We start from the raw sequence: 26,706 nt of genomic DNA, 5'->3' as shown, positions 1-26,706 counted from the left end.
TTTCTTACGTGACGATTTCCAGTCTACAGTAAGCCGTGTAAAAGAACTTCGTCCAAAAAAATTAAAATTCGTAAATGAGTTTGAACCCTCACTCTTTGCACGTAAGGTTCATATTCGCTCGTAAATAAATAACAGAATTACTTTGAAATTAAATTTCCTTAAATCACAAGTTATGTATTAATGACTAAACAAAACTTAACGCATAACCTATCTTTTGTAAGTAGGTTAGACGTTACGACATCTTATCGCGAACTGACTTAGTAGGTAATGTATTACCGGCCTTGTATCACGCGTTCGTAACGATGCGTTAAATTTATTGACATTTAAAAAGTATGAGAACTAAGTGATAATTAAAAAGTTTATCTTCAAACCTTTGCCGAAATTTATTGTAAAAAAAAAAAACAATACATTAAATAGTGTGCGGTGATAAAGTGCTTTTTTTAATTTAGGCAGTTAAAGTCAATACCTTCGAGAGCAAAAAAATTTTTTTTTTCTGTGCGCTGTCATGTCTTAAGATTTCTATAAGATATATTTTATTGTGTATTAGCGTTTCAATGGTGTAAGGTTTGACAGTTTAACTAGATATAAATAATGAAAGGACTACCTACATTAAAAACGTGCAACACTAATCTTTATCGATAAATGCTTTTGTGATTAGTGAAAAACTGTTTTTGAGTTATCAACTTGTGTTTTATGAAGGCCTTTCCGGTTATCGTCACCTGTTGAATACTATTATTTTATTATTATTTTTAAATCGAATCAACACAAAATATATTTTATTGAAGTATGCTTTTACAAGTACTTTTGAATCGTTATTTTACAAACGATATTAAGTGAAGCTACCACCGGTTCGGAATGTAGGTTCTCCGAGAAGAACCGCCAAGAAACTCTAGAAGTATTTACTCTTTTTCAACATTTAAAATACAAAGTTATGTTAGTTGAATACAGTTATATATGTATATAATATATCCTGCTTGGAAGTCAACAAGTATTAGCTCCACGCTTTTTTTTATCATCTACATAATCTCGTATTGAATATGCTCTTTTCATGAATGTATTTTTTTACAAATGATTTGAATCTATGAATCGGCAAAAGGGAACGATAGAACAGCCAGCCTGTTTATTTTTTTTTAAATCAACAATAAAAGCTTATGACATATACTAAAATTGACGTCCGCGGATTGCTCGCGTTTTAGGGGTTGGTCAAAATGAAGTAGTCTGTGTTCCTTCCTTGAGGGTTCATTACTTCAGCATTTCATCAAATTAGGGTCAGCGGTTTGGCCGTGAAAGAGCAACGGACAGTTACTTTCGAATTAATAATATTAGTACATAATATCGATGTGCGTAGTCATATTTTTAGTTGATTTGTTTTAAGATAGTTAGATAGTTTTTAATTAAATGAAAATAATTAATAATAATAATAATTTTGTTATTTTTAGAACGTCTTTAACACAAACAATTAAATCATTACGTAGTATAAAACAAAGTCGCTTATCGCTGTCTGTCTGTCCCTGTGTATGCTTATAATATAATTATAATCTTTAAAATTACACAACGGATTTTGATGCGGTGTTTTTTAATGGATATAGTGATTCGAGAGGAAGGTCTGTATGTACACTACATGTATAATATAGTAGAGAAAACTTGATAACTTTATATATTTGGCGCTTACATTGCCAAGTTGGCTCAAACCTACGAGATAGATCAAAATAATGTACTACAGTATTATACACTTTATAAAGGTCTTCAATAAAGTCCGCGATGGTATATGTCTATCTCTTAGGGATAACCCACAATAAGCATTTTTAATCCTTTACTTTTTACGAGCAATAATGGCTTATTTGCGATGCGCTTTTAAGCAATAAAGCATTAATCCTTATCCAATTAAGTGCCTTAAATACATTGTGCATTTAATATAGATCAATATGGCCCTTACATTATGTAATTTAAATGAATATTTTCGAAGATATTACAGATTTAAAACGCAGGGACATAGCGGTTTGTATTGTCTAACGACTGAAAAACTGTGAACGTTGTAAGACATTCTGTAGTATATTTAGTATCAGCATTGCACGCGTGCGAAGCCGGGGCGGGTCGCTAGTTTGTATTAAAATAAGATAAGGTGTGAAGTTGTCTATTTCGAGTGACGTCACTTAATTGTCAGTTTCGCGAGCGACGTCTTCGTGATTACGTTACCTTGTGCGCGCGCATCATAAGAATTTATCACGTATTTTTTTTTATGTCAAATTTTTTTTAACTTATTTTTCTAAAAAGAGTTATACTAGCCAAAGAGACCGCAACCAAAAGGACCCCCGTTCGTAACAATAACTTAACAATGATCTTTAATAAGGATTTTTGTAGCAGTTACCGCCTGTCATTCGCGTCCCTACCGTCCGACCGATGTAACATTGTACAAGCGTCTATTATTTTCAGTGTTTATATTAAAATTTTACTTTGAAACAATAATATATAATAGAAAAAGTCTTAAAATTTTCGGATAACGCTCGAATCTTTAGGAACTTTTGTATTATATGTATTTTAAAATCATTAAATTAAGAAAATAATATGTTCGTCATTGCAAAGTTATGTCGATCGAGAAAAAAATACATCTGTCAAAAAGATCAAGGTATTTTGTACAGGGTATAGTATCAAAATTAATATATTCCTTATTCAAGTAGACTTTTACAAGCACTTTTGAATCGTCATTTAACAAACTATTTAAAGTAAAGCTACCACCGGTTCGGAATGTAGATTCAACCGAGAAGAACCGGCAAGGAACTCAGTAGTTACTCTTTTTCAACATCTGAAAATGCAGTCATGTTAGTTAAATACAATTATATATGTATGTTATGTCTCCTGCCTGGAAGTCAACAAGCATTAACTCGACGCTTTTTTATCATCAATATAATCTTGTATCGAATAATATACCTTCTTTACCGATGTATTTTTTACATTTATACAATTGACTTGAATCTATAAAACTATGAGTAGAATATTGTTATATATGAAGCAAATTCTCTGTTAATTTATGAGCAGAGATTTTCAAATAAATGACGCTATGTAATTGTCTGTCTGTAGGAGGTTAATAAAGACTCAACAAAATCTTTATTCAGCGTAGAAGCGTTACACTTGCTCGTGTTAACTTTAGAGCTATTCTGTAATGAGAAACTCGAATCTCATCCCACAAAACGAGCGTGAAATAATAAATAATTAATATTGGACAACATCACATACATTACTCTGATCCCAATGTAAGTAGCTAAAGCACTTGTGTTATGGAATATCAGAAGTAACGACGGTCCCACAAACACCCAGACCCAAGTTAGAAAACTAATGAACTTTTTCTTCATCGACTCGGCCGCGAATCGAACCCGGGAGTGGCGTACCCATGAAAACCGGTACCCAAAAAAACTACTCGACCACGGAGGTCGTCAGAATATCAGAATATTATACGTGTCATTGTATCACTGTTAATCGGCTGTCGAATTCACGACTGCGATACGAAGTGTATTCTTACAGAATCGCACTGCTATTCGGGAAAGTTCGTTAAATAAATGTGTTATGTTAAAAATAAAATAACATAAATACATTGGAAGATTTATATAGATAGATTAGCCTTTAGGAATAAAAATAAACAAATCTTAGATTTACGTATTTCATACGATGTGCTAATAACTCAGCTATATTGTGCACGGCTAAGAGTTTATGATTAATATAACTTTATTTATAATACAACACTACTGCACTTACCACTTATTTCTAATTTAATTTTACTTCCAAAATTCCGATAACAGTTTCGTCGACGTTCGAAACGCCATTTTTTTCCCAAATCCACAGTGAATATCACAGATTAATCGAGCTCTCGACCAATGATGTCGCGTCAATTTGCTGTCAAATGTTGTTTATTTGACTTTTCTCCTGTTACGGTTGGAATAGAGTCTAGGAACGTGGATATATTTTTAGGTATTATTGTGTGTCGGTTTGAATGGGGAAGCCAGTGTACGGGTACAAGGGAATTGGTTGATACGTTGTACCGTCTGTCTGTCTTAAATTAATGTATTGTATTAAATTACAAAACAGAAACTGGCTGTTATGCACTCGTATTGAATTTTAGCAATCGGCCTCAGTGGGTCGTATTTATGTTAGGTATAAAACGAAGAGCCGAGATGACCCAGTGGTTAGAATGCGTGCATCTTAACCGATGATTTCGGGTTCAAACCCAGGCAGGCACCACTGAATTTTCATGTGCTTAATTTGTGTTTATAATTCATCTCGTGCTCGGCGGCGAAGGAAAACATCGTGAGGAAACCTGCAATCTAATTTCAACGAAATTCTGCCACATGTGTATTCCACCAACCCGCATTGGAGCAGCGTGGTGGAATATGCTCCAAACCTTCTCCTCAAAGGAGAAGAGGCCTTAGCCCAACAGTGGGAAATTTACAGGCTGCTAATGTAAAAAATGTAATATAACGAATATATATACTTATGTTTACAAATGGTACGTTTTGAGATTAGCAAGTTCAAACATACAGGGCCCCAATGCGTTGCCTAGCTTAGTACATATCCGACGATCGGAATCAGATTGTCTGTCTGTCTGTTTGTTCCGACTAATCTCTGGAACGGCTGGACCGATTTAGACGGGACTTTCACTGGCAGATAGCTGATGTAACAGGGAGTAACTTAGGCTTCAACAATAAGTTTGACGCGCAAGAGGTCGCGGGCGCAGCTAGTTATAAATAAATTAAATAAATATATAATCACGCTTATCACCCGTCTCTCTATTCACCTGCATTACTAATCATTACTAGACAAGCGTTATCATCGTCTGATAAGGATAAATCAAAACGTACTTGTTAAGAACGAAATTAAGTTCTTAGTCTTATTTAATTCTGTTTGTGATAAAATTGTGTGCTTTGGCATATGTTATGTAATGTTTGAAATGACTTCTGTTTATCCAATGTTGCCATCGCAACGGCACGTAGACGCGAGTGTTGCTAGTGCATAATTTTTCTTACTAAAATTGATGCCGAATTGTCTTTATTTAGGTAATTTCTAATGGCCTCCTTTCTGCGTTTAATCTTGGATTTGTCTGAGTTATGGTTAATCGCCGTTTTATTCATTAAACAGCAGAAATCATTTCGTTTATAGAGGAATGCTACGGCACTCAAAAATGTCCTCCAAATTAAGGATACAATTTTTACCCTTTTGAGGAGCAAAACCCCTCATTGGCTGGACTAGCATAGGCAAATCACGCCTTTGACAATTGCTTTTCTTACGCATTCGTGAGTGTGTGTGTGGGGGGGGGGGGGGGGGCGTGTGCTCGTATGTTTTAAGTATAAAAAGTAGCTTATGTTCTTGGGAGTGCAAGCTTGCTTCCCTTAAATTTATCGTTTTAGAAAATAGTTAACAGACAGACTGAATTATTTTCGCATTTATGATATTAGTATAGATTTCGTTTTAAGTTTTAAACGCTGTTGTTATATTTTATTTATCTTAAATACAATACACGAAGGTCTCTGTGCAACGCCATTCAGGGTTTTCGTGTCAAGGTTATGCGTTATCTGTACTGCTTAAGTCAGTCAGTGTGTCATCCATTCACGAATATCAATAAGTAATGTCGATTCCAATGGAAAGAGTACCGGATACATGATAACTTCTCGTTGCTTGCAATGGAACGACGATTATAGATATATAAACTCTGAGAGTGATCGTGGTCGTCATGAAATGGTTGATTGATGTTACTCTTATCAGGATGTAATACTATCTCCATCTGTCATCTGTCATCCTATGTTTTTCAACCACAGATGTAATTTGGTCAGCCCGTATGAACGTCCGACCGCAAGGTCTGATGCCTTCGTCTAAAACTGTCTTAAACTAAAATAACATTGAACTTGAATTGACGTGCTGTCATTGGACGAGATTTAAATTAATAATCTGTGATGTATTTCCTAGTGGAGATAAGAAGTATGCTGGAATGTATTATAAATGATGTCTCGTCGTCCTAACCGATTTCGGTCGCAGCGTACACGGTCCAATAACAAGGGAGACCAGCCAACTACGCAGGACATATTAAAGTACGCAAGTCTGTGCGCTAACACAGGTGCACTCCCTATTCCCCCACTCTCATAACCCGATGAGACGGCAAATCTATTTATATAAAAGCCAAATACCAATCACTGATCAATCTATAACTATAACACCTATAAAGAAATTTGGCATGTAGGTTCCTTATAGGGTGTTCGTCCGCTAGGATTTTGCGTAATTCCAGCCCTGAGGGGGTAAAACGGCGATTGGTAGTTTGTATGAAAGTCCTATGTTTTTTCAAGTAAGAGACTGGAGGTTTAAAATGTATACTCTATAGGTGGAGGTGTGCTAAAAATGTGTCTTTAGAAATCAACACCCTTTTGGGGTTAAAACAGGGCATGCTAGTTCAATATAATCAGAAAGAGTTCAGGTGTAAGACCAATGGCTTTACGTACTTTCCCAGGAACGGGAGTGTACACTTCCAGACTTCTAGCTGTTACTGAGATTTTTTTGCCAGTATAACCCAGTATTTTTTATGGCATAGTTTTTCGGACGAGCATACCACCTGATGGTAAGTGGTCAGTGGCCCATAGACAATGGCACTGTAAGAAATATTAACCATTCCTTAACTTCCGTTAATACATTCCTTAAATTCCGGGACGCGAATAACAGGCAGTAACTGCTACAAACCTACCGTGCCGCTGGTCTACCTCTTTTTCCTATGCCTATATTTCGGGTCCAAGAAGTCAATATTTTTTTCTTCTTTATTTAGTTTCGTTAGTTAGTCTCTCTCTCTCTCTCTGTCTCTCTCTCTCTCTCTTATTTATTTAGTCATTATAACTATATGGCCAATCCAGCGCCACCTGTTTTGAGTATGAGAGAGCATCGATAGCTTTAGTCCTCTCCCTTATACTCGTGCGGTGTATTCTTTGTATTCGTTTAAATTTCGTAACGCTTCTCTCCATACTCCTTTGGAATGATCTAATTTTTTTTTTACTTGACTTAGTATAAGTTGCAACTTATAAATGTCCCACGTCTGGGCAAATATTCCTCGGAGCTTAGACCCCCCCCCCCGAGCTTAGACATTTTCAATATCCTGTTTTATATCATATTGAATGAATTATATAAAATTACAATTTTACAAATAAACTCGGAGAATCTTGTTTATTTACTCTGGGTCGTTCAACTTTCAGATGTAAAGTAATGATCGCTTCGAAACAAAGGTTATTGGTTGATTTTGTTCAGTGAATCGTATGTGTTGTTTTCGACGTATGTTTAATTTGTATGTAATACGTATTATTATCTTGTTTATGTTAAACTAGCGACCCGCCTCGGCTACGCACGGGGGCAATGCTGATACTCAATATACTACAGAATGTCTTTGTATACAACGTTCAACGCTATGTCCCTGCGTTTTAAAATCGCATGAACCGCATCAAAATCCGTTGTGTAATTTTAAAGATTTAAGCATGAATAGGGACCGATAGCGGTAAGCGACTTTGTTTTATACTATGTAATGATGTAGGTGCCGTGGACGGGCAAATGGGGTACTGTGTGATATGTGGTGGTAGGTGATATTACCACATTAGTTGCATATATATAATGCGGGACTGAGATGTCATGTCCCTTGTGCCTGTAGTCGACTTACCCTTCAAACCGGAACACAACAATTGATAGGCGGTAGAATATCTAAAGAGTGGGTGATAAAGCCCAAAATAAAAGAATCTCTCTGATATTTTTTAGCTTTGCCAACTAGTAAATTTAAATCGCATGTTAAGGTCACTTTGATAAGTATACCGTATCTATTGTAAATTTCAATCGATACGTTAAGTTGGTCCGTTTAAGGATATTTTAAAACGTATGACTTATCGCCTTCGGGTTGTTTCAAATGGAAATCTGAAAATCTAATTGTTCAAAGATCTATTCGATCTTTTGATGTCTGATGTGTTAATTTCGTAACCGGTGCTAGTGTTTAAATTGACAATCAATGAGTAAGTGTAACTGCTTCTATATTTAATGTAAACTTCTTTGCAGTTATTAATAAAGGATTTTATAATTGACTCTGTTAACACATGTCTTTGCCTGCGTAGAAATCAGTTTGTGAGGAAAAAAAAAAATAGCATATATCTGTCCTTGGGGCTCAAGCTTCGTACCAAATTATGATATTAGTATAGATGTGTATATAAGATACATTGACCTCCGTCGGGTGTTGCCAAATATTTTTATCGTAAGGGTCGCACTGAAGACAGGCTTAGCCGGTCGAGTTCGCGGGCCGGAGCGTAAGCACCCCTGAGCTACGTTGTGCTTTTATTAATAAATTTTATTTGTGATCATTCTATCAAATAATGCGATTAGAAATTGAATTAAAATAATCTTAGATTTTGTCTTTATAAATTATAGACCGGGGGCGAGTGTTAAAATAAATAATTTATTTTACTGCATACTATTGAATTATTTTTGTTATTTATGTCTAGAATTTATTAAATTAAGAATTGATAACATTAAGTGCTTAAATATATACAAATATGAATTAAAAATAGTTACTGTATAAATCTTGACCGCGTGGAATGGTGGCAAGAATGCTAGCAGCATTTCCCCGTTGAATCGCAATTCCGATCCTCCGGGCTAAAAACGAACCTCCATCCAGTGGAGGCAATAAGGCGAGGTGTTATACTTTTTATGAAGCTTTTTGCACCATTACTCCAAGGCCCAAGTTATTATTATTTGATATAAACAATAATAATCCCTCGTTATGTATAGTCTGAATGGTAGTACTTGTAACAAGGATATTATTTGTACGAAAGCCTTTTACGCAGCTTACAGTAGAGTAAACTGGCAGAGATCATCACGTAAGCAAGAAGCGTTATGCCTCCAAGCGATCTTTCTCTCTCTTTCTCTATCTACCCGTCTCTTTCTTTTATATACGGTTTTGTACGTATTTTTAGTTATTGTTTCATTTCATACGGGATTATAAATAAAAAAATATTTCTCGTCTTTTAATTGTTCTCAAACGTTGTCGATTAATTTCATTGTGTCTGTTCGTGACACATCTTGTTCAAAGTTAGTTTTGCTAAATTTCTTATATTTATATATCAGGCAATAATTATTTACTAAGATTGGCGAAAAGATTGTTTATTTGAATACGTTTATCGCTAAATCTATCAGCTTGATTCAAAATATATTGTTCTCTCGTTAGATTTGATTGAGAAATATAGTATATCGTACGGTGGCGCTGCTATGCGCTACTAATATTATTAAATGCGAAAGTAACTCTGTCTGTCGGTCTGTAACGTTTTCACGCCAAACTACGAAACTGAATTTCATGATATTCGTTGTGAAGTAAGCTCGAACCACAGGGAATGTCAGGCTACATTTTGATAGCTAACACCTCACGACCAAACCATAAAACGCAACTGAACTACTAGTAAATAGTATACGTTACAATATTTTATCTTCTAATGGTGTTAAATTCCAACTTAAACGGAAATGAGAAACAAATAATTGATTTAAGAATATTATAAATATTGGACAACATCGTATACGTTACTCTGATCCCAATAGCTAAAGCACTTGTGTTATGGAATATCAGAAGTAACGACGGTACCACAAACATCCAGACCTAAAAACACTAATGAACTTTTTCTACATCGACTCGGCCGCGAATCGAGCCGGGGACCTCGGAGTGGCGTACCCATGAAAACCGATGTACGCACTACTCGACCAAAGAGGTCGTCAAGTTGTATTGTTATTTTTTATTGAAGTTTGAATTAATTCATCAATTAGTCATGATTTATCGCTGAAAGGGATTATGTCATCAGATAAAAGAAGGAGATATATGTTATATATGTTGTTAACAATTAATGTAATTACGATATATCTTCTGCATTCATAATTAGCATTAGCAGCCCGTAAATGTCCCACTGCTGGGATAAAGGCCTCCTCTCCCTTTGACGAGAAGGTTTGGAGCATATTCCACCACGCTGCTCCAATGCGGGTTGGCGGAATACACATGTGGCAGAATTTCGTTGAAATTAGACACATGCAGGTTTCCTCACGATTTTTTCCTTCTCCGCCGAGCACGAGATGAATTATAAACACAAATTAAGCACATGAAATTTCAGTGGGGCCTGCCTGGGTTTGAACCCGAAATCATCGGTTAAGATGCACGCGTTCTAACCACTGGGCCATCTCGGCTCTCGTTTTCCAACACTATTAAATGAATTGTATCTGAAAATAAGTCCTATAACAATAATACCTAGTGTATATTACTAAACGTATCTATCGTTTAGTGTCAAAATCAAAATTATAAATAAATATTACAAACGACGATAACTCAAAAACAGTTTTCAAAGTGACAATTCTAGAATTTATACAAGTGAAAATCGATTATACAAATGAATTAGCTAATTTAAATGAAACGAAAGTGAAGAACGAAGTGACTTGTGGAGGATGCCGAGACAGATTAATTAAAAACAGTAGCAGATAGCGGTCAAGATGGATCAAGAGTCGAACATGATGATGTCACAAGTCAAAGAGAAGAGTCGAAGGCGTTCGAGTATATTTTCGTTACTAAAACGACAGAAAAAACTATCGAGACAATACTCGGAGCCGACGAAGATTCTGAATAGGAAATTTTCAATCGACTCGGCGATTATCAATCGTTTCAACAACGACATCGTCAACGGCGAAACGAAGAGCGCGTCGGATCTGTCGCATTATGATGAGGGTTAGTTTGATTTTATAGTCAGGGGTCCGTACGGCAAAAGTCGGTTGTACTTTGGTGTGTAATTTTTATGCTTGGAAATGTTCCACTGGGGGATTTATTTTGATTTTGACTGTTATCTATTGTGCCTCAATGTTGGGTGGATGATGGTCGATGCTGGGCACGAGATGAAGTCACAACTGGATCATTTAAAGGGTTGGTAATATAGATATTTACTAATCGAAATTATGTAGAAATGATTCAGAAATGTTCGCGACATACATAATACACGACACATAATTGTTTTATGTAAAACATTTAGTCAGTGAAGCGCGTGTTGTAAATATCATGTGAATGACGCTATTAAAATGGTCGTTTTATGGTTCAATTTGATTTTTATGTACGAACGTATTTTTTTTTTATTAGTATTGGTACTATACCGAAATAAAATAAGATTCGACATAATATGACACATAAGCAGCCTGTGAATTTCCCACTGCTGGGCAAAAGCCTCCTCTCCCTTTGAGGAGAAGGTTTAAAGGAGCTTATTCCATCACGCTGCTCCAATGCGGGTTGGTGGAATACATATGTGTTAGAATTTCGTTGAAATTTGACACATGCAGGTTTCCTCACGATGTTTTCCTTCATCGCCGAGCACGAGATTGCCTGGGTTTGAATCCGCAATCATCGGTTAAGATGCATAATGCATGTAATTTTTCCGCTGCCGGCACTTCTTTCTGGAGGAATATGAATTTGATGGGCACGATAACAGCGCCGCCTACCGGGTCCAATATAAACCATCCAGGGACCCGAATACAGACGTGAATTTAATCGAATTCGGTCCAACAGCTTATGAGTTCAGTTACATGCGCTTGTACAGAAGTAACATAGTATTTGAAGACATTCAGCTGAATAAATAACGCCAAAATTAACACAACGAAAATATGACACGTTTATCGGAATGTTTCAATCTTAGATCTTTATGTTTTTCAAATATTTACGTATGTAGTTTGCTCGCGACCTTATCGTCGTGTGACGTAACCTAGCTTAGTGTACTTATGTGTAATTGTTTATGCGTCATCTGAATCGAGCACCATTTTTAAATCTTGAACCTTAATTTGTCCCACTTCCCGGTCTTCGATTAGGATGAAATTTTGCACACGCTCCGAGTTCTGATGACTATACACGACTAGCTAATAAACGTCATTACGAATCCAATATGGCGGACGTCCAAGATGGCGGACTGGCTGTTTGAAATCCACCCCAATGATATGGGTATCAAATGAAAGGGTTTGCTTTTGTAATTTTTAGTGCGTGCTTAAAGCGTGTTTTTTCGTTTTTTAAACTATTATTTGGAACGAAGTTCTTCACGCGGCTTATAGTCGACCAAAATGGCGGGAATCATCACGTAAGGATGCCCTTGAGAATAGAGATGTGTCCTGTTACATACACAAATACAACCAGTACTGTGGTCTGTTGTTTTACGGTTTGAAGGAGTGAGATAGTTGTTTTGCTACCTGCACAAAGGACATCTTAGCAAAATGATGGTGTCGCATTGGCGATGCAATGTCCATTGGGAACGAGGATCAGGTCTAATTGTGCGTTTTCCTACCTATATCATAAAAAAACATCCATCAAGTAGATTTGGTAGGACAGCATATAGAATTAGGTATCTTTCCTCAGGTTATAGGTTATGACGTCTCACCAAATATGGCGCTCTGTAAAAGACTTACAGCCCTGTATTTAAAATTATACTTTTTATTCCAGACGATTTGCTAATAGCTGAGCTATGTACAAACAGTTCTTGATGAATATATATCTATTTATAATACAACACTATTACACTTAACTACTTAAATAAAATTTAATTTTACTTCTAAAGTTCCGATAACAATTCTGTAGGTCATAGATTATTCAAGATCGCGTCAATGCAAGGTTAAAGTTGTCTATTTGTTAACTACTCTGCGGTCGGATTAAGGCGTTAGTTGTTCAAGGGTTTGGCCTCATATTGACAATGCAAGGCGAAGGGTTGATAGCAACACAACAACTTGTAAAGCCTGTAAATTTCCCACTGCTAGGCTAAGGCCTCCTCTCCTCTGTTTATTTCTATTCATATTTAATATATGTACTTAATTAGATTGACAAAAAAAAGCCCCGCTGAGTTTCTTTCGCCGATTTTTCTCAGGTCAGGGTGTTTCCTTTTCCGAACCAGTGGTAGTGTTTGATTTGACTATAAATAAGCAAGTATAATGCTTCTATATTGAATAAAGGAATTTGAGTTTGAGTCTCTGCATTTGAGGAGAAGGTTAAGAGCATATTCTACCACGCGGCTCCAATGCGGGTTGGTCGATTCACATGTGTCAGAATTTCGTTGAAATTAGTCACATGCATGTTTCCTCGCGTAAACACAAATTAAGCACATGAAAATGCGGTGGTGCTTGCCTGGACTTGGACACGCAATCAATAGTTAAGATTTGAAGGGTTTTTAAGCAAATTTATAACAATCATTATTCTTATACATTTTATTAATATTATGGAAACAATTTAATGGCCGTTGAAGAATGCTTGAGGGTTAGGCTAGTACTGAATTTTCACGTCCTATATTGTGTTTATAATTAAATCCTTCACACAAGTACAGTAAACGTCAATATACAACTTTAAGATTGAAGAACAAACATTCGAAGAAATATTCGTTTTCTTCCGATTTGGAAAGTCGAAATTCTCGGCTTTTATCAACTTTAATATGCATGTATTATACATGTAAACCTTCCTCTTGAATCAATCTGTTTATTGATGATAACCGCATTGAAACCCGCTGGGTAGTTTAAAAGATCCAAGCGTACAGACAGCGGGAAGGGACATTGTTACTATTTAGAGAAATACGCGTTTTGATGACATTTTAAAAGTACTGTAGCGTACAAGAGAAAATAAAATAGAAGCGTTTTTCATTAAACTCGGTGACCACTAGTTCAGTAATGTAATATTGTTTATACTAATATTATAAATGCGAAAGTAACTCTGTCTGTAACGATTTCACAGCCAAACCACTGAATCAAATTTGATGAAAATTTGATGAAGCAATCTTGAACCATCAGGAAGGACACAGACTACATACCTTATACCTAACACATACGAAACCGCGGACGACAGCTAGTTTAAATAAGTTTCCGTAAATCCATCAGCTGTATAATACGTGTCCCGCTAAATATTTCCCTTCAGCTAATTTATCGTCTGAGTGAGTGTTTGCTAAATATGATGACTAGATCAGCTAGATTCCTGTAGTTAATACCCAGCACATTCCAACAGAATTAGCAGGTGCAGCGTCAGACACGGACAGCGAGGGTTCGAGACCAGGGATGCAAGACAGCCAGAATACTGACGACCAGGGGCTCAAGAAGGAAGACATCATCGCCAGGATAGAGAGCTTCTACGTTGAAGATCCGGATATTGAAATTGGAGTGGTGTGTAGTACTATTGATAATTAATCTAAACTTGTACTAATTACTTGGTAGTTGGTAGATATTGTACCGCCAAACAGCAATACTTAGTCCATTCCACGAGTCGAACTAGGGAACGAAATACTCGCACCTCATTGGTCGACGCGCTGCTAGACAATTACAAGGTCACGCGCATTAACCAATAAGCGCACACGAAAAGCCCATATGTTAGCTCGTCTCGTGGAATAGTCTTTTAAGCAGTACTGTTGCGAAAGCCGTGGGCGGTCGTCGGTATTAATGGATGTTTGTTTGTATTTTCAGGCAGGTGAGCTGGTTGAAGAGGTAGCCGAGGAAAACAAATCGTTACTATGGTTTCTCTTGAAGCAAGTGAGACCCGGAATGGATCTGTCGAAAGTGGTTCTCCCGACGTTCATTTTGGAACCCAGATCCTTCCTCGATAAGCTATCTGATAATTATTATCACGCGGACTTGTTGGCACAGTAAGTTGTCTCCTTGGCCTTTTGAATCTCTTGAGTGTATCAGAATTTTAAAAATGAAAATTGTCGAATAAATGTTAATGAAAAAAAATCTTCATTCAAGTTAGTTCTTTATAAGCAATTTTTGTCATGTTACAGGATTAAATTTAAATTAAACCTACCACTGGGTTGGAATGTAGATTAATACCGAGAATAACCGAAGATGTGCCGTGTGGTACCACCATTATATTTTTGTTCGTTATCTTGCAGAGCGCAATCCTTAGAAGATCCATACCAAAGATTTAAAGGGGTACTAAGATGGTATCTGTCTGGGCTTTACCGGAAACCGAAAGGTTTGAAGAAGCCCTACAACCCAGTTCTGGGCGAGACGTTCAGGTGTTGCTGGCGACACAGGAACAACGAAACGTACACTTATTATGTTGCTGAACAGGTGAATATACTTTTAGGGTTCCGTGTCCAAAACGGGACCCTATTACTAAGACTCAGCTGTCCGTCAGTCACCAGGCTGTATCTCGTAAACCGTTACAGTTAGACAGTTGAAATTTTCACAGATGATATATTATTGATGCCGCTATAACAAGATATACTAGAAAACAGGATAAAATAAATATTTAAGGGGCTCCCATCCAACAAACTTGATTTTTTGCCGTTTTTATAGATAATGGTACGGAATCCTTCGTGCGCGAGTCCGACTCACATTAAGTTTTGTCGCGATTCAAATATTCGCACAAAGATGGCGCATTAACAATGACTCTGAGTCCCAGATTAAACACTACTGAATTAATATGCTTGTGAAGGAAACATCGTGAGGAAACCTGCAATTGGTGTCAGAATATTGTTTTCTAATTTCTAGGTATCCCACCACCCACCGGTCTCCGCTTTTTATATATCCAACAGGAAGGAGGGTTTCGTCATAGAGGGCAGTCTCCTGGCGAGGTCTAAGTTTTATGGTAAGATTAAACTTATAGTCTTTTGTTTAGTTTATAATTCAATCATTTTTGTAATGGCATTTTGGCTGAAGATCTTCAGGTCTTGGGCTAGATTCGTGGAAGTTATTACGCTTTTAGAGAAGTTCTCAGCTAGAAGTCTGGAGATAAATAGGCGGACGGGACATTTTGCCACCGTTAAGATAAGTGGTCACAACCCTCCATAGACATTTCATCACCAATGCGCCACCAACCATGGGAACTAAGATGTTATGTCCCTTGTGCATGTAGTTACACTGGCTCACGCACCCTTCAAACTGAAACACAGCTATACTAATTACTGTTTAGCGGTAGAATATATGTTGACCACCACCACCAAATAAGTTTGGCCATTATGATCGAAAACATGTCAAAGAGGTTCTTGTGTATTTAATTCATTTTGGAAGGCATACTTATTCTTATGTACGGAATAAAAAATAAAATTAAAAGTACCGTTGACAAAAAAAATATGATATTGAATTTTATTGTTTATATTTTCAGGTAATTCAACGTCGGCCATTTTGGAAGGCTGCGCGCGGATACATCTCCTAAACTGGGGGGAGACGTACATAACTACAGCTCCGTACGCGCATTGCAAGGGTATCGTGATTGGAACGCTGAGCATGGAACTCGGGGGCAAGGTCAGTGAAGGTCGAAGTCTTAATTTTGGTCAAGATACAAAAATATGACATATAAAAATTTTGGACGTTTAGTGTATTAATTCAAGAAGCAATTTACGCACGAGTAGTTGTACTTCTTTAGGGTTATTGAAAATAGTTTTAGTTATAATAAATTTAAACAATACAAGTTAAATTTGTAATAAAATAAACATTGTAAAACTATAAAAAAAAGATAGGGTGTGAAGTTGTCTATTTGGAGCGACTTCGTCGTGTAGTTGACACGTGACAATGAGCTCATAAAGATTCATTCACAATTTTACAACGCGCCATTATAAATTCGAAAAAATTAAATGATATTATTTGTAACAAAAATAATAATAGACAATCCAATAAAATCTTAATAATCTACAATTCAGATGAAATTGAAAACACTAGAAAATAAATCTTTAACAAAAAAAAAATCGTCTTCAATGGTATATAGCAATAATCGCTTGCTGATATTTATTTTAAAGAGTTCCGTTGTCTGTTAGCGAAACTGACATTTAAATTAGACCATTCCGGAATAAAACTTTCGAATAAAAAAAAAGTATTTACGCCAACCCGAATAGTTATGATTAACTTATACCCGGAGAAAAAATTAAAATTAAAATTTCCTTTATAATAATGTATAATTTTCTCAATAAACCTTTTCATTTTTGAAGTCGATTAAAATAATTTAAAAATGTATTATATGTATACTCGACGTATTACGTATAGAAAACTAGCTATTTAAAACAAAAACACCTTTAATGTTTTAAAAGACGTCGAATACAATAAAATGTTCTAGAAAGTACGTAGAATATTACGTAGAATACGTCACGCGTCTGCTCAGTTATACTACGTGTTGTGTAACGCGGTGCTCTATTTCGCAAAGTCTCCCATCGCCTCCGTGGCGCAATTGGCTAGCGCGTTCGGCTGTTAACCGAAAGGTTGGTGGTTCGAGCCCACCCGGGGGCGGCACACATTTTTGTTTTTTTTTTTAACTATATTAGTTTTAATTTTTGAATTTATTTCATTCATTTGTTTTTTTAACCGACTTAAATAAAGATGTATTTTGTTTTTTATTTTGATTGTATTTTTGTATGCTATTTCTAGTATTATAATTATGTATATATAACAACGCAATAAGAAAATATTTAGTTACGTCTCGTTATGTAGATAAATTGATTTCGCCCGCGTGTTAAGTTCTAGGTTCTAGGTTTTAGGTATAAAGAAGTAACCTATGTCCTTTCTTGTGGATCAAGCTCGCTTCATACAAAACTTTATCAAAATCGCTTCAGTGTTTTGGCGTGTAAGCGTAATAAACAGAGTTACTTTCGCCTTTACAAAATTAGTATACATTATTGGTTTTACCACGCTTATGTACTACTAGCAATCCGCCCCGACTTCGCATGGGTAAAATTTATTAATAAAATAAATTGTTTGACATAAATATAATTTATACCATATATAAAAAAGAGCCGAGAATAAAAGTATATCTTATCATAATTCTCGTATCACGACGCACAGCCGAGTTATCGCAAAAAAAACTAAATTCAACCCCTTTTTCAAGATGGCGGCGAACACGTATAGAAAATCGAGTTTGTTCGACACTTTCAAGTTAAGCTTTTCTAAGCTTTCTCTACATTATAGCTTAAAATCAGCCTTCTCGGTTAATACATTTATATATAATGATTGGAGTGTTATAGCATTCAGGAGTAATGGACCTTGGCGTTTGATTTTTTGATTAGAATTGATCATTTGGTAGGGCTTTGCGCATGCAGGTCTGGGTAGGTACCACCCACTCATCAGATATTCCATCACCAAACAGCAGTGCTCGGTATTGTCGTGTTCCGGTTTGAAGGGTGAGAGAGACAGTGTAACTACAGGCACAAGGGACATAACATCTTAGTTCCCAATGATTAATATTAGCTGCAGCGCCATTGTCTATGGGCGGTGGTGATCGCTTACCATCCGGTTGCCCATTTGCTCGATCACCTATATAATATTATAATAAAAAAAAAATACCAACGCTCATTTGAGGTGCGTTTAAGAAGGAATATTTTAAGACTTGCGTTTCCATGATTGTTCTAATTTTAAACCGAATATATCTCCTTTCGTTTTAGATACATATAATTTGTCAGGAGACGGGATACCAGGCGGACGTCGAGTTCAAATTGAGGGTATGTTTATTCAAATAATAATGACTTTTATATCTTATCTAGCTTTCGAAATATTTTGACCTCGAAATACTGTGTTTCGTTTTTGTGTAGTGGTTTAGTTATAAGGCCGCAGATATCGAGAGGCCTGGAATCCGAGTCGAGCTATTAAAGGATTCACACACTCTTGCGCCTCGGAAAGCGCGTAAAGGGCATTTTATGTTGGTCCTGCGCTTAAAGTCTGTCTGTGTGTGAGTCGGATTCACTTTCTCTTCGGATAATGTTAGTTACGGAATAAATAATGCACTGTTTGCGCACAAATTAGTGCGCTATGATATGTCTTTTCAGTCATCAAGGCCATTGAGCCACTTTGACAAAAATCTGTCAGAAAATCATTGTCCAAATTGTCAACAAAAAAAATTAAGACATAACATTGCATACCCAATCTTTATTGTTTCCCCTTTTTCCTCTGGAAGTAGGGGGGTATGTGAGACTCGTCGGTGCTTATTGCACCGGAATATCTATTAGAGCCGAGATGGCCCAGTGGTTAGAACGCGTGCATCTTAACCGATGATTTCGGGTTCAAACCCAGGCAGGCACCACTGAAATTTCATGTGCTTAATTTGTGTTTATAATTCATCTCGTGCTCGGCGGTGAAGGAAAACATCGTGAGGAAACCTGCATGTGTCTAATTTCAACGAAATTCAGCCACATGTGTATTCCGCCAACCCGCATTGGAGCAGCGTGGTGGAATATGCTCCAAACCTTCTCCTCAAAGGGAGAGGAGGCCTTTATCCCAGCAGTGGGACATTTACGGGCTGCTTATTATCTATTAGAAATCCAGTGAAACCCTGTCCGTCTGTTCTGGGGGCGAAACAGAATCGCTTGAGCGTACGTAAGGATGCATTTTAAAATTGTAATAACATAAATCTTGTTCTCAGTCTTTCCTCGGCGGTGCTGATCAGACGAACGCCATATCCGGTAGAATAAAACGCGGGAAAGATACCGTCGCGACGGTCGAAGGTTACTGGGATGGAAAGATCGACATTAAGGATAAGAAAACAGGGGTATGTCTGGATAACTTGTGTATATGTAGCCGATTCCAATGGAAGGAATAAAGATAAATTACCAACGGTGGCCTTGCTCGGCGGTGAAGGATAACATCGTGAGGAAACCTGCATGTGTCTAATTCCAACGAAAATCTTACACGTGTGTATTCCACCAACCCGAATTGGAGCACCGTGGTGGAATACGCTCTAAACCTTCTCCTCAAAGGGAGAGCAGGCCTTAGCCCAGCAGTGGGAACTTTACAGGCTGTTAATGTAATGTAAAATGTATGTATATTTTGTGTTTACAAATCTCGTGCTCGGTGAAGGAAAACATCGTGAGGAAACCGGCATCTGTCAAAATCTGTGTATCTACCAATACGCATTGGTATAGCGTCATCATGGACGTTCAGCAGTGGGTCTTATACAGGATGTTACGTTTAATCAGTAAAATATCTTCTACGATAGACAAAAACGTTCATGAAAACGATTTGTTAAAATTCTGGTAAGAGTTTGAAGTTCGCTGCAGCGATAAGTCATCACTGTGTCGTCTAATCGAACTATAAAACATACAGCGCTAGATCGCTTAAAAATATCAGTTTTCCCGCGACCGAAACGTCGTAAGCGCCGAGAATTTCAAGGCGCTTATGCGTTTCGTTCAACGTTGTGCAACGATATGTCGGTTATTTACAGTTTGTAGGATAACGTCGTCTTTGAATATGTTTTATTTCTATAGTGGTATTCAATAATGTTAGCTAAGTATTTAATCGCTGGAACAAAAAGTAGTGGTAGTTGTACTACGCTCTGGATATGACGTATCTAGCGCGTAGTACATTTATATGGATGCTTTTGTACTACTGGTATCTATGATGACATATCGGACGTGTATTTTGACGTGTGTTTATTAAACGTTTCAGGAAGAATCGAACCTTCTCGACGTTGCGATATTGAAGGAACAAAGGTTGCCGAGATTTCTCGTTAAGATAGACAGACAGCAGGAGTGGGAGTCGCAGAGACTCTGGATTAAGGTCTCCGAGGCGATTCATAACGAAGACCAGGTGAATATTAAACAATACTTAACCAATAATAGCTGGAAAGTGCTGACCAGCACTATCTCGGCACACGTAGCGGATAAGCTCCAAGAGCGAGAGGTGGTATGGCCATGTCGCGCGGCGACCTAAGGACTATGTCGGGAGCGAGTGCCTTGATATATTTGTACCTGGAACTAGTCCAAGGAAGCGGCTGGATGTCGCGAAACATGACATGAGAGCCCATGGACTCACACATAATGATACTAATGATCGTGCAAAGTGGAGTAGACTTAGTCGGAAGGCAGACCCTGGCGATAGCTGGGTTTAATAATTATCAGGTAGAAGAAGAATAATAGCTAGAAAATAGTACTTGAATTTCTTAACAGGTCTTCTCGGAAGAATCTCCGTTACGAACTGATGGTCGATTTAAAGTGCTCGAGTGACTTTAATTTAAAAAACGATTTGTTTCATAACGTGTGGTCCTTCTGACATTAAATTTCAATATTGGTAAATTAAAAACATCTTGCCACAATACTGACTAATGTGTATCCGCCTCGCAGAGGACCAACGTCGTGGAATATACTCCAAATCCGTTTATTTAGCAGGATTCGATATAATTTCTTATTTATTTCAGGTTGTGGCTACAGAACAGAAGACAATAATAGAGGAGGCACAGCGTGCTAGGGCGAGAAGTCTTCTAGCGCCGTGGATACCGAGACTGTTCCACCGGGACTCTAGAAGCAGTCCACCAGAAGGTATACACTAAAGACGTACATACTTTTATACAAGTTCAACGACAGATTCGGTTCATGTTCAATAAAGATGTATTATTACTTCTTGATGGTCACAGTATAACTTTGTGCAAGCTCCTCTGGGTAGAATTGTACCATTCACCAGATATTCTACCATCAAACAGTAATGCTTAGTATTGTTGCGTTTCGCTTTGAAGGGTGATTGATAAAGTGAGGTAACTATAGACACAAGGGACTTATCTTAGTTCTCAAGTATATAAGTTCTGCGAGTATCTTTTTACAGAATAGCTTACCAGTTAATAATTTAACACGCTGTATAATCAAGTAAAGTGACTTTTTTTTATGGCATTGGTTGGCGGACGAGCATATGGGCCACCTGATGGTAAGTGGTCACCACCGCCCATAGACAAAGGCGCTGTAAGAAATATTAACTGTTCCTTACATCGCCGATGCGCCACCAACCTTTGGAGCTAAGATGTTATGTCCCTTGTGCCTGTGATTACACTGGCTCACTCACCCTTCTAACCGGAACACAACAATACAGAGTACTGTTATTTGGCGGTAGAATATCTGATGAGTGGGTGGTACCTACCCAGACGGGCTTACACATAGCCCTACCACCAAGTAATGTTCCACTGCTGGGCCTGGTTCCTCTCATTCTTGAGGAGAAGGTTTGGAGACTATTCCACTACGCTGCCCCAATGCGGATGCGGATGCGGATGGTGGATACACATGTGGCAGAATTTTATTGAAATTCGAAACATGCATATCACGATTGATGTGATTATAAGCGCGTGAAGGTTTAATTTTAATGAATATTTTTTCTTTTCTCTTCCAGGTATAACAGACCAGTGCTGGAAATATAATCATTCGAACACGAGGTAATTGAACTTTTATTAAACATTCCCCTTCAATGTTGATTTAAATATTTTTTGTATATTTTAATACCTTTATCAACGTGCAGGGGGTTAATTCTACTAACTATTTACTTGGTGGTAGCGCAAAGGGTAGGTACCACGCACTCATCAGATATTCTACCGTCATACAGCAGTGCTCAGTATTGTTGTGTTACTACAGGCACACATGGCGCATCGGCGATGCATGGATTGGTTAATATTTCTTACAGCGCCATTTTCTTTGAGCGACCACTTACCATCAGATGGCCCATATGCTCGTCAGCCAATCTACGCCATAAAAACATTTTATATAACGTTCCCGATTATATTTCAATCAAACTTCGACCGAATGTATTGTTCTGTTAGTGGAATAGGTAAACGGCTGAACGATTTCTTTTCGATTCGATTGCGATAGAGGGACAATATCTTAGTAGAATTACCCAGTATTTTTTTTTTCAGTCCATGGCAACCAGAAGAATTGATTGAATACGAAGATGACTTCATAATAACGTCGATCAAGAACATACCGATGCGAGGTCCGCCCGAAGCGAGGATACGGGAACTGGCTCCGAGGACCGACTCGGACAGCCACGACGACCTGGCGAGAAGGTCGAAGACATCCACGTGAGTTGGAAATTAAACCCTACGACTAATATAATAAAGATTAATTTCCATTGAATAAATTATTATGTCATTCGATAGTCCGTTCTAATGGCAGGACTAGTAATTATTGATAAACTACTTTGACCTGAGCCGAGATGGCCCAGTGGTTAGAACGCGTGCATCTTAACCGATGATTTCGGGTTCAAACCCAGGCAGGCACCACTGAAATTTCATGTGCTTAATTTGTGTTTATAATTCATCTCGTGCTCGGCGGTAAAGGAAAGCATCGTGAGGAAACCTGCATGTGTCTAATTTCAACGAAATTCTGCCACATGTGTATTCCGCCAACCCGCATTGGAGCAGCGTGGTGGAATATGCTCCAAACCTTCTCCTCAAAGGGAGAGGAGGCCTTTATCCCAGCAGTGCGACATTTACGGGCTGCTAATGATAATGAATGACTTTGACCTTGAATCGATGACATCATTGGTCGAGATCTTAACGTGTAGTGGTCGTTATGGATTCGTGAATTAAATTAAAGTGTATATAAGTGTAATAGTGTTGTATTATAAATAGAGATATATTAATCTAGAACTGTTTGTAGTGCATAATATAGCAAAGTTATTAGCAAATCGCATGGAATTATTCGTAAATCTAAGGTTTGTTTATATATTTTCCTTCTTTAATTGGAATAGGGTGTACTGACTAGCGTGTAGTGTCTACTCTGGTCATAAATTCTTATTAACTAAAGATATATTAAAATTTTCCCGTATATATATGTATACATACACTCTTGTCTTGGGTGAGCCTTTGCTACTGCGTCTTAAGACCTATTGACATTCAAAACGCCATTTTTTCCCGAATCCATAATGAAAAACATAGATTGAGCAAAATCTCGACCAATGATGTCGCGTCAAATTCAATGTCTGTGTTGTTGTTTCGCTTGGAGCTTTAACGTTGTATAGTAATTATATAGAGTTAGTCGAATGCGTATTATTAATAAACCTTTGTTTCAGACGAACATTAAAACAGACTCTGTATGCAATCGACACGTCGTTACGCGAACAGAGCATCGCGCTGGAGCGTTTGACGAAGAACGTAGAGTCGTTGACCGAGAGCCAGCGAGCCGCGACGTACCGACCGCAGAGCGTAGGCAGGGTCCCCACGTCGAGCCATTCCTGGGACCTGTTCGGGGGCTTCGTGCTAGCGATGGTGTTGCAAGCCTTGTTAAACTGGATATTCTACCAAAAAGACTGAGTGTTGCCACTTAAAAATAATAATACATCGACCAAATTTAGTTTATTGAACTGTCTTTCTGTCTGTCGTTTGAATTGAATTTAATGCATGCTTAATATTGCAACATAACTATGTTTAAATATTATTATTATTATTGATAATATTTTCGTTTAAATTGTCATAACTTGGGGTAAGGCAGTCTATTCCAATAAAGGAACCTAGTACACTACAGATACTTAATTTTCATATGACACCCGGTTAGTTAATACCGTATTTTTTGTTTAATATTTATATATATAGGGTTACCAGATGTCCTTTAAGCAACATAGGAAAGTCCGGATGCGCCATAACACGTTCGGAAACGTAAACAAAAGTTAAAAAAGGGATATATTTTTTAAATTAAATATCATTTATTTGATCGGTACATGTTTCTGAGTTTGTTACATGACAACAGTTTATTTTTTAATCTTAAACCGAACTGTCCGAGTTTTAACTGAACGTCTGGTAACCTTACGTACGAATTATATTACAGAGCAATAAAGTTTGATCACATAGTACGAAATATATATGTTACTGTAAAAGCTCGAACTACGGTAAATCTTAAGATTTTCCAGTAAAGCATAAGATTTACCGATTATGAATGTCCGTAAATGTCCATAAAACTTTGGGATTCGAACTTCTACCATCATTCACTTGGTAAATCTTAGGATTTACATGTTAGGTTAGGTTAGGTTGGAATGTTAAAAGTCCGGAAAAGTCGTCCCTTTATAATAAATACTTAAATTTACCAACTCATGTCGGTAAATCTTACTTTTACATGGAAAATCTGAAGATTTACCTTAGTTCGAGCTTTGACAGTAACATATATATATATATCATAAATAATACGTGTAAAGAGTAATGGCTTCTTTACGTGTGTAAATAATGCCCTCCCGGCCCGCGCCACCGCTTCCACCCTACAAATGTGTATATCGCTTCAGAACTGCGTAAAACTAAACCTTATGACAGTTTAATTCATAATAGAAACATAAGAAGATAAATAACTCAGTCTATCCGCCAATCCGTTTATATGGGGAAGATGCCAATGCAACTTGGCATCAAGAGTAAGGCCAAGAAATTCAGTTATTTCAACTGGATCCATCGATTCCCCATTGATAAGTACATCTGGTTTTACATTTTGCACGTTTGGTGTGCTAAATTTTACAATTTTAGTTTTTTTATTATTCAGCCTAAGATTATTTACGCTAAACCAGTGTACTATATCAGACATAGCATTGTTTACACCGTCATACTGTACCTGTTTCCTATTAATTTTAAAAACCAAAGAGTTATCATCAGCAAACAATACTATACCAAGTTTGTTCACAACAAGAAAGGGCAAGTCATTTATGTATATGAGGAATAGAAAAGGTCCAAGAATTGATCCTTGTGGGACCCCCATACCAACTGAGACGCCAGAAGACCTTGTCCCTTTAACGTCAACCCTCTGAATTATATTGTTAAGATAATATATTTTGAGTTATAGCTCTATACACGTATTATTTATTAGTATAATTGTCTTTGGATTAAATTTCGAATGATATTTTTTTGACATGATACTTTTAATATTTCTTATTTGATGAAAATGTCTGAATTAAATGTTATCATAAACAACTCTGTTGCCATAGCAACCGTTTTAAATGTTAACAACAAATGTATGTATATATGCAGTTAAGTGACACACACAGACGGAAGGACATATTTCAACACGCCTACGCTTTCCAAATGTTTAAATATATATATATATAATTTTTAGCTTATTATACGCAGTAAATTGAGCTTAAAGTGATTTGTCTATGGAATATGTTATATTTTTTTTTTTTAATTCATTTCGTATTAAATGTAAACAAAATTGAACGAAAAAATACTTTAAAATTTGTAAAAAAATTTATATTATTTTAATTCTGTATAAAACTGTCCGTAGAGTTTTAAAAAAAATGTTTTTTTTTTTTTTTTGTTTACGTTTTCTACGGAATGAATCTTTGGTTGATTTAAGACACTCGAATTGAAATCTCCAATTTGTTTTTTTTTTTTAATGATAAGTTTTTTTTTCTTGTAATAATTGATTTATATTGCCATTAAATATTACTTGGAGGTTAAAATAAGATTATAAAAAAAGACATTTAAATTATATAAAAATAAATAATAAAATTAATTATTATATACAATTTAAATCAATCATAATTTATCTTTGAATTTATTAAATCAATACGTCAGTTTAAGTCGTGGCTCGGTGCTAAAAGAGTTTAAGTACACTTTTGAGTGAATTGCATTTTGCCCCCTAACAATATTACGCATAGAACAAAGTCGCTTCCCGCCGTCTGTACGCTTGTATGTTTTCATCAGTAGAAAGAGCGATTCAAGAGGAAGGTTTACATGTATAATATGTGCAAATTATAGTCGAGAAAAGCCGAGAATTTGAAATTTCCTAGCCGGAAAAAAACACAAGAATTTTTATTTTTTTGTATGATCTTCAATCAAAAAGTTACTTACAGACCTTTATTGCACTCGTGCAAAGCCGGGACGGGAAGCTAGTATATATATTATATAAAACAATCTGTTCATTGTCTGTTCTAATTACAAAAAGGAACAATTATTGATAAAGGCCCTTTTATTCAAGGTAATATCTTGTATGATAAACACGTTACAAAGATGGCGTCGTATTCAGTAAATTTACTAATTAT

General features: G+C 36.7%; 1 protein-coding gene and 1 non-coding gene across 2 annotated transcripts in view; both read left to right on the top strand.

Annotated features, from left to right (window-relative positions):
- The window catches only part of LOC125075162 (oxysterol-binding protein-related protein 8), a 60,651-nt gene extending 36,016 nt beyond the window's left edge, over positions 1-24,635 (top strand). The window contains exons 10-21 of the mRNA XM_047686785.1: positions 14,033-14,187; positions 14,485-14,663; positions 14,910-15,090; positions 15,514-15,610; positions 16,127-16,266; positions 18,390-18,446; positions 19,364-19,489; positions 20,386-20,526; positions 21,134-21,254; positions 22,090-22,132; positions 22,607-22,771; positions 23,764-24,635. Coding sequence (XP_047542741.1) covers positions 14,033-14,187; positions 14,485-14,663; positions 14,910-15,090; positions 15,514-15,610; positions 16,127-16,266; positions 18,390-18,446; positions 19,364-19,489; positions 20,386-20,526; positions 21,134-21,254; positions 22,090-22,132; positions 22,607-22,771; positions 23,764-24,004 — 1,646 coding nt within the window. The 3' untranslated portion in view covers positions 24,005-24,635. The remainder of the gene's footprint in view (positions 1-14,032; positions 14,188-14,484; positions 14,664-14,909; positions 15,091-15,513; positions 15,611-16,126; positions 16,267-18,389; positions 18,447-19,363; positions 19,490-20,385; positions 20,527-21,133; positions 21,255-22,089; positions 22,133-22,606; positions 22,772-23,763) is intronic.
- On the top strand, positions 17,168-17,241 carry Trnan-guu. The gene has a single exon. It is a non-coding gene; the product is annotated as a tRNA-Asn (tRNA).
- Positions 24,636-26,706: the final 2,071 nt, after the last annotated feature.

This window comes from Vanessa atalanta, chromosome 30 (genome assembly GCF_905147765.1).
Source record: "Vanessa atalanta chromosome 30, ilVanAtal1.2, whole genome shotgun sequence".
In the NCBI taxonomy this organism is placed as follows: Eukaryota; Metazoa; Arthropoda; class Insecta; order Lepidoptera; family Nymphalidae; genus Vanessa; species Vanessa atalanta.
This window is presented reverse-complemented; position numbering and strand designations above follow the sequence as displayed.